The sequence below is a fragment of the Eurytemora carolleeae genome, unplaced genomic scaffold, assembly GCF_000591075.1.
Source record: "Eurytemora carolleeae unplaced genomic scaffold, Eaff_2.0 scaffold458, whole genome shotgun sequence".
Lineage (NCBI taxonomy): Eukaryota > Metazoa > Arthropoda > Copepoda > Calanoida > Temoridae > Eurytemora > Eurytemora carolleeae.
In genome coordinates this window covers 85238-94041 of record NW_019396377.1, presented here as the reverse complement: position 1 = coordinate 94041, position 8804 = coordinate 85238, and the positions used below count along the sequence as shown (strand labels likewise).

Below are 8804 nucleotides of genomic sequence, written 5' to 3'. Positions count from 1 at the left end.
CATAGTCTGTAAATGGGGAAAAACTAATTTTAAACAATTTTAAGGAATATTCTCCAGATAGTAATTTATCAAGATATTAAACTCATTAAACCTCTGCATATTTAATTACACTTTTCAACTACATAAAACTTTAAAAACAGGGTCATAGATAGATAGATAGATAGATATAAAGAAAGAAATATAGAAATATAGATAGATAGATAGATAGATAGATAGATAGATAGATAGATAGATAGATAGATGATAGATAGATAGATAGATAGATAGATAGATAGATAAAAAATAGAAATATAGATAGATATGAAACAGACATGATATATAAGTATGAGTAGATGAAAGACAGTACATTAGACAATAGTTAATTTCCCTTGTATTAGGAATTGCAACAATAAACTTTTATTTAATTAAAAAAGTCACAAAGGATATGAGCTCTCAAATGTTGAATCTCATGTAACAAGTCCAAGTCTTATTTTTTAATCTTTAAAAATCCTGATTGCGGTTTAAATAATTAGATCGATATTGAACAGACCTTGGATACGCCTGAAAGTAGAAGCAAAAGTCTGAACTTATTTGTATATTGGCTCCCCCTGCAATCCTATATTTGTATATTGGCTCCCCCTGCAATCCTATACTTGTATATTGGCTCCCCCTGCAATCCTATACTTGTATATTGGCTCCCCCTGCAATCCTATACTTTATTGATAAAACTTTATCCCGCTTAGTTCACATTTCTACAGCTTGCTGTTCTTAGTACACTGCACACTATTGATGTACAGAGATAACCAGAAAACTGTAGAATAGGAAGACGACATTAAAGCAATAATAAAGGTTTAAATTAAGTTCAGTGTGACACATGCATATCTTATTTTATTATTTTTCTTTATTCACATAAACTTAGATACAATAAAATATACAACGCTAATTCAAATCACTGAGAAATATATTCTAGATACGAAATAATTCCACGTTTGTCAATTGTCAGTAAATGGTATAGATAAAGTATATATTTGTGTGTTTTTATTGAAAAGTGTATCTATACATTTTCAAAATATAAAGCCTTCAATTTTGAAATTTCAGATGATAAAATGATTTTGTGTGTAGGAACAACTGGTTCAGGTAAATTGAACAAGCCAGGGCCTGAAAACAGGAGAATATATGGTTGCTAAAAGAACATAGTTTTCATACAGAACAATTTCGTTTTTTATACAGAGTTATTTTGATGATAATAACAGAGTTATTGATTAATAAGCATGGTGTTCCAAACTTAGAAGACTGAAAGCTTTGACCCACATTTCCATTTTGTTTTAATATTTAATAATGAAATTATGAAAATATAAATATTTTTAAAAATACAAGATTTCTGTCAAGAATTGTCATCTTTTAAATATTTCCGGAAACCCAGTTTCTTACGATAAATATTGAATATGAACTTTTGAAACAAAAAATACGTTTCTTTTCAGAATGAATTTTTTTTTATGAAAGTGGCATGTTTTCTGCTTTAAAGGGACTGTATGCGTAATTTCAACTGACCCTCAAAGCAAAGACGAAAATGCCCGATTTACAACAGTATGTTTATAATTATGAAAACAAATTATTTTCCATTGTGGTTTCTCCACCAAAGTGAATCATGCATTACTACTAAAGATAAACTTATAGAAATAGCGGAATTTAACACTATTAAACTAGAAAAAACGACAATATCTTCAGCATAATTAATCAGATAAAGGTTTTAATGGTACCGTTGTAAATCCGGCATTACTATTTTTTATGTAGGATCACTTGAAATTGCGTTTTCAGTTTCTTTCAACTAGAACTATTTATAATCTCAATTATTTCAATTTTATTTTTAGTGAAATTTATGCATGGAAAAAAGTTGTATCTATTATTTAGGTAAAACCCTACTACTTCGGGCACTGGCGGAGAATGCTAATCCAGGTTTGATTTTCGTTCCAGAATATATAGTTCAGTTTAATTTGATTTTAGGTTTCTCATAATTTGATATTTACAGTTTTGAAAAGTTTGATTTATTCCAGGAAGTGTGAACAAGCATACAACAGCAGTATCTACTACAGGGGCTAATATAACCAACATCACCAGGGTTAGTTTATAATATAATCAACATCAACAGGGTTAGTCTATATTATGAAAATTTTTTCGTTTTTTCTTTATAAATTACATTATTGTTTTACGCCAGTAGACCCTGCAGGCGACTTATTCAAACAAGGAACATAGGAATGTATTTATGTATAATTCTAAATTTCTTAAGGGACTGTATAAAAGTAATTTTAAGTTTCTGAGTCACAAATATAATTTTTAAGCTGTTTGTCCATGATCAAAGACGAACAAATGTCTTTATTTTTCCAGCTGAAAATGGAGTGCTTTCAAAAATCATGTAATGTCATTTGCACGATACAATGTATATCGTAGTGTACAATGTATAACGTAGTGTACAATGTATATCGTAGTGTACAATGTATAACGTAGTGTACAATGTATATCGTAGTGTATAATGTATAACGTAGTGTACAATGTATAACGTAGTGTACAATGTATAACTTATTGTACAATGTATAATGTAACAAGGATATCTCCGTCTTCGAAGATCATACAAAAGAAGGTACCGTTGTGAATCTGGCATGCATTCTATAAATAGGGGGTCAATTTTTTAGCCTATGTTACCCCCAGGGTATCCATAGGTTCCCTCAAAAAATGTGCTCATTCGGTGCAGCCGTGGCCAGCTATAGCTGATATACAAATAAATATATATATATGAGCGAAGAGCTTTAATACATAGATGATTATTTCTGAAGAAAATAGTTGATTATTTTAAAATACTAACGCTAGAGAGAAGACATCTTAAACTTAAGTTCTTTTTCACATTTCAGGGAAGGAAAGTTCAAACCCGTGATTTTGCCTAGACCTGACCAAAAACCTTAAAGTTTATTAATAAAACATCGTCCGCAGTTCTCACACTTTTATATCATTATCGTAGCTACTTTTTTTAACCAAAAATTTGAACATTAACTTCCTGTAAATGGAGAAAATTTCAATTTTGGAAAATTATTGGATCTATTCTTACATAACAAATAACGGTTTTGAAGCAATTGCAAACTTTGGAAGCAAGTTGCGTTTTGAAACATGTAATAAATTTAAAACAATTTCAGATTTGAATCAATGATACTTTTAAGCTAATTTGGTAAAAAAAGTGTTATGTTTTGGCAATGAGTGCGGTTTGGAACATACGTCCCCTGCTTCTGTTTAAGCGAACAGATGTTCGGACAAAAAAGTGCAAAATGATTTATCATCGTATTTGATATGGTTTCTGGTTGTATAATATACATTGAGAGAACAGAAATTTACACAATATTGCTCTTTTATACTGCAGCCTCTACCGTTGTATCAGCATCACAATTTAGAGCTATGATCTAATACAGTTGTTAACCGGGAAAAAATGACTATCACAAAATACACTCATGTGAAAAGATGGCTTCCCATTCTTCCTGGCCTGTCATAAATTCCCTATGTTTACTAAAAGATATATAACCGGTGGTATTATAACTTCTCATCAAGCTAGTTATTTGTTCCATTTCTACTTCCGCTAAGGAAGATTCACCAGGATACCCTTTATGTCTTTCTTCGCTTAGATCTCAGTGATACTTAGGCTAACTTTTGTTTGTATTACTCCCAGCAGCTGCAGTACACTTATTTTAAAAACAAAGATATTCGTTCCCGGTCTATCTTCTTTGTTCAAGTCTATTTTCTCTAGATTAACCCTAAGAAACCTGAGCTAGCTGATAGCGTACGTGTTCGCGAGATTGGAGGCACAATGTCTCCATTATGGGGAAACTTTGTAGAAGCTGGTAGAACACAGGTAAAACATGGGGGTTAAACTTCGTAGAGGCTGGTAGAACACAGGTAAAACATGGGGGTTAAACTTTGTAGAAGCTGGTAGAACACAGGTAAAACATGGGGGTTAAAACTTCGTAGAGGCTGGTTAAACACAGGTAAAACATGGGGGTTAAAAGTTCGTAGAAGCTGGTAGAACACAGTTAAAACATGGGGGTTAAACTTCGTAGAGGCTGGTAGAACACAGGTAAAACATGGGGGTTAAAACTTCGTTGAGGCTGGTTAAACACAGGTAAAACATGGGGGTTAATTAAAACTTCGTAGAAGCTGGTAGACCATAGGTAAAACATGGGGGTTAAAACTTCGTAGAGGCTGGTAGAACACAGGTAAAACATCTAGTAAAACTTCGTAAAAACTGAAGAAAGCAGGTAAACACATCTGGTAAAACAAAGTAGAAGCTGGTAGACTGCAGGTAAAACATTGGGAGAAACTTAAGAAAGGCTGTTAGCACCCAGGTAAAAAATTGGGGGAAACTTCGTAGAGGCTTGTAGAACCCAGGTAAAGCATTGGAGGGGGGGGGGGGGATGACTGATCCTAGAGACTGGTAGAACACAGGTAAAACTTCGCAAAGATTTTTTTCAGAATCAGGTTGCAAAGTTGTAGAAATGAGAAAATTTAGGTCTAAGGCTTAATGCCAAGTTTCTTCTTTGATAACTTGTTCGTGTGGAAAAATTACTTTAAATGAAGAAGAGATTAAATCATCGCCTCCCCCCCCCCTTATCTATATGTAGATAAAGAGTGTCCCATATCATATTAGATTATCTCCAATCTTTAACACCAAAATGAACCTTTAATACTCGAAAAACTTATCATATTCCGCAAGAAAATTCTTACATAAAACCTTATGTTATTTTTCAAAATGATTCATTCTAATGAAATTTTCTAATTAGTCCCGAAAATCGTAATTTAGACCCCTTCTCGGTCTAATATGATGTGGTACACCCTGTATAAAATATATATATTTGAGGTTATATATGTGGTTGATGTTAGTGCACCAGAGAAGATTGGTCCTGCTACTATTGATCTGATAGAACTCCTAAACCAACCTGCTTTACAGGTTCACTGATAAAAAAAATGCTACTTAAGAAATGATAATAACTTTTAAAATTTTATATAAATTTTGTAATCGCCTTATTCCTTTTTAATTTATCATTTTAAACTTTTCAATAAATTATCTTTACAAATATTTTGTTTGGTTACAGGGTGCACCGTTTCTCATCGTTTTTTCTAAAACTGATATCAAGTCTTCAAGGTACTGTACATTTACTAAAAATAAGTTCTGTTTAGCTGCAGATGTTTTCATCTGGTTTCAGTAATTTTCAGGATCAATTTCTTCTATTTATCTTGAAACGATTCTATTTAGAACCTTAAATGAATTGAAACAATTGATGAGGTTGGATGAAATCAAAGAGCATTCAACTCAGGTATTACATGACTGTAGACCTGACAGAAGGAGAAGTTCAAAGGAATTGAGGCTTTGTCACAAACTCAAAGTTTCTAATCTGCATATATCTTTGCAACCTGATTGTGTAAACTTTTGATATTTCAAACTTAGACTATTTGATCTAACAGAAATCATATTTTGAAGAATCTAAGGTCTATGACATTGGGTTAAGTAGATATAGGGATTAGAAAAGAGTTTGTGGCAAAGACTCAATTCCTTTATGCGATCTTCTGCTACGACTTTGTGACCTCATTTAAAGCACAAGTATGGGAAATGCAAATTAATCGGATTACTTATATGAAATTTAAAAAAATATATTCTCAAAAGATGTTCAGTAAGAGGAGTTAAGATTAAAAACATAAAAGATATCAGACGTGTAATTTTCTTTAGTTTAACATGATATTTGATTCTCAACTCCAATCTATGTCAAGTTAAATTAATTATTTAAAAAGGTAAATCAGATTTAATCAATTATCATCCAGATACATACGCAATTAACATCCAGATACATACGCAATTAACATCCAGATACATCCGCAATTAACATCCAGATACATCCGCAATTAACATCCAGATACATACGCAATTAACATCCAGATACATACGCAATTAACATCCAGATACATCCGCAATTAACATCCAGATACATACGCAATTAACATACAGATACATACGCAATTAACATCCAGATACATCCGCAATTAACATCCAGATACATTCGCAATTAACATCCAGATGCATACGCAATTAACATCCAGATATATCCGCAATTAACAATTAACATCCAGATACATACGCAATTAACATCCAGATACATACGCAATTAACATCCAGATACATCCGCAATTAACGCAATTAACATCCAGATACATACGCAATTAACATCCAGATACATACGCAATTAACATCCAGATACATACGCGCAATTAACATCCAGATACATACGCAATTAACATCCAGATACATACGCAATTAACATACAGATACATACGCAATTAACATCCAGATACATTCGCAATTAAAATCCGGATACATACACAATTAACATCCAGATACATACGCAATTAACATCCAGATACATTTACAATTGCTAAATGGTCCATCGTGAAAAATTGACGCAGTCAGGGGTGTACACAGGAACTTGTTAACGGGAGGAGGGATGTAATTTTTTTATTTCCAGCGGGGGCTCAGCACTCGTTGGGACATGAAACTCATCTGAAAACCAAAGATTTTAATATTCCAGGGGGAAATTTGCGAAAATATAGTAATAAATTCAAGCAGTTTTTATTCATTTATCGAACAAAATTCAATGTAAATTTGAAAACAAAATAAAACTAAGTAATTTTAAATAGTCGTTCTGGTATATTGATCTTAATCTAAAATTATTTTGACCAATATACGCTTCTTTTCACAACTTAACTGTGCTTAAACTTTCTGATGAAATTAAAATAGATTGATATTTTCAGGAGCTTCACAGTTTGGATTTCAACACGGAGGAAACATCAAAAATTGAACCAATCCTCAACTGGTGTCTCAAGTTTAAAAATATCAACTATGAAATGATGAACGGAACTACATATTGAAGATCTTATTCTTATTAATATACAGTATTTTTATTGTGTTGTAACGCGGTGTTACTTTGAATACCTTGCGTAATTACGTAATTACATTATTATGTAATTAGTTATATCTATAAAGGGTTCCCCTTAAAGGGGCTGTAAGCGTAATTTCAAGTAACCCTTCATGCAAATATGCATTATGCAATATGGAATACACTGTCGTTTTTCAAGGCTTAAAAGTCTTGAAGAGAGGGGGAGGCACAAGTTGCACGCATCAGCGCGCAAAAAAAATGTTGTGCCCCCCTGCCCCCCCCCTTCTTAAAAATACCTTTTTAAAAAAATTTTAATACCTTTTTTAACTTGTAAACTGTTCGACTATATACACACTTCCATATTACAAGTGATGATAAATTATTTATTTAAGTTTCTTAAGTGGACTCATCAGACTGCAGGGGTGCCCCCCCCCCCCCCCCTCGTATGCCCTTGAACCCTATTCATAACATGAAAATAACATGGTGTAAAATGATATGATGACGTTACGATTATGTTACAACATGAAAAATTTTTTTTGACTTAAAAGACTCAAAAAGAGTCAAAATTAATGACTAAAAACTAAAAAACTAGATTTTTAACTTTTCACACATTATAGTTTATCAAGACAGATATTTTTCCTGTTTTGCACTAGGGTTTCTTTCCCTTAAGCATGCTATTGAGAAGCTATTCTGAAAATAGGAACAAAAAATTCCAAATTCAGGGGGGGCGAATGTTCCCCCGCCCCCCCCCCTTGTATCCGCCCCTGGCTCTGGAAACCTTTACACAATCCTTTACATAAATTTGGTCAATTTCTTTGACGTTCTACCATAGGTAGGACCATAGTCACACTATGGTTACGCTTTACCAGAGCAGTGTAGATAGATAGATACGACCTATAGTTGTACCTAATGGTAACATGAATAAGAAATTGGCCAAAAGTTAGATATTTTTACTTTAAAATGGTGCAAAAATAAAAATATATGTATTTAATGTAAGGTTTAAAAATCCACTTTTATTTTATGTCCACTGTGCAGGGCCAAAAATTTAAATCCAACTGAAAAAGCAATCGTGTAATTTATTCTCAAAAGTCAGAACTTGATTGAAGATAAATGCTTACAATCTGTATCTATCAAGTCTAAAAGTGTAAACTCTATTCGAATATAAAGAAAATTTATATTCAAGGAGAAGAGGGTGAGGGGGGGGGGAAGTAGGCATAGCACTACCGTAAAAAATTAACGGCTTCAAGCTAAGAATCTTCTCTTTCATCTTGTTCTCATAAATCTCATAAGCAAATCGTTGTTGTTAATTCCTAGATACAACAGTGTAAATTGAAGTCATTTAGTTTATAAACATCTTAATTATAATAAACAAATTGTTTCATTTACGAATAGATTATTTGTTCAAACACTTTATAGAACTTTGCGCTAGGATTTTTAACATTTTTTTTATCATATAATTGGTTTCTATTCTTGTCTCTTAAAAGTTCTTATAAAACACAAAAATTAAAAGCTAGAAAATATTTTTTCGTCATACTGAAGATTCAATTATTTAATAAATATCTCTTATGAATATTAAAATTCCATTGAATAATCAAATAACTTTAAATCTTGGAATCCAGGGGGGTGCGAAGGTCCTCCCCCCCCACCTTGTATCTGCCCTTGGAGGAGCGCGTCATTGATTAAAGTAATAATGATAATTTAAATGCATCTCGTATACCGGACAAAAGTCTGGTAGGTGGGAAGGTACCTAAATGCATAACTAGCACAACTAAAGATACTATTATTATGGTATATTTTATTCTAATTGATAAAAACATTGCTAAATATAAAGTGTATGTGAACCCCGCTAGATGGTATGCGGGA

At 32.5% G+C, this 8804-nt stretch overlaps 1 protein-coding gene across 1 annotated transcript; it reads left to right on the top strand.

Moving 5' to 3' along the window:
* The first annotated feature begins 1081 nt into the window (after window positions 1-1081).
* On the top strand, window positions 1082-6977 carry LOC111702028 (ADP-ribosylation factor-like protein 16). Its single transcript, XM_023473550.1, has 8 exons — window positions 1082-1116; window positions 1891-1935; window positions 2034-2098; window positions 3767-3871; window positions 4874-4963; window positions 5109-5158; window positions 5270-5330; window positions 6817-6977. The coding sequence occupies exons 1-8, from the start codon at window positions 1086-1088 to the stop codon at window positions 6931-6933; spliced, it is 564 nt and encodes a 187-aa protein (XP_023329318.1). The 5' UTR covers window positions 1082-1085; the 3' UTR covers window positions 6934-6977.
* The last annotated feature ends 1827 nt before the right edge of the window (window positions 6978-8804 follow it).

Excerpts from the sequence above, each read along its gene's own strand:
- LOC111702028 (XM_023473550.1), top strand. The coding sequence starts at position 1,086 with ATGATTTTGTGTGTAGGAACAACTGGTTCAG. Across the intron at positions 4,964-5,108 it reads TAAACCAACCTGCTTTACAG|GGTGCACCGTTTCTCATCGT; the intron begins GTTCACTGATAA and ends GTTTGGTTACAG. Across the intron at positions 5,159-5,269 it reads ACTGATATCAAGTCTTCAAG|AACCTTAAATGAATTGAAAC; the intron begins GTACTGTACATT and ends GATTCTATTTAG.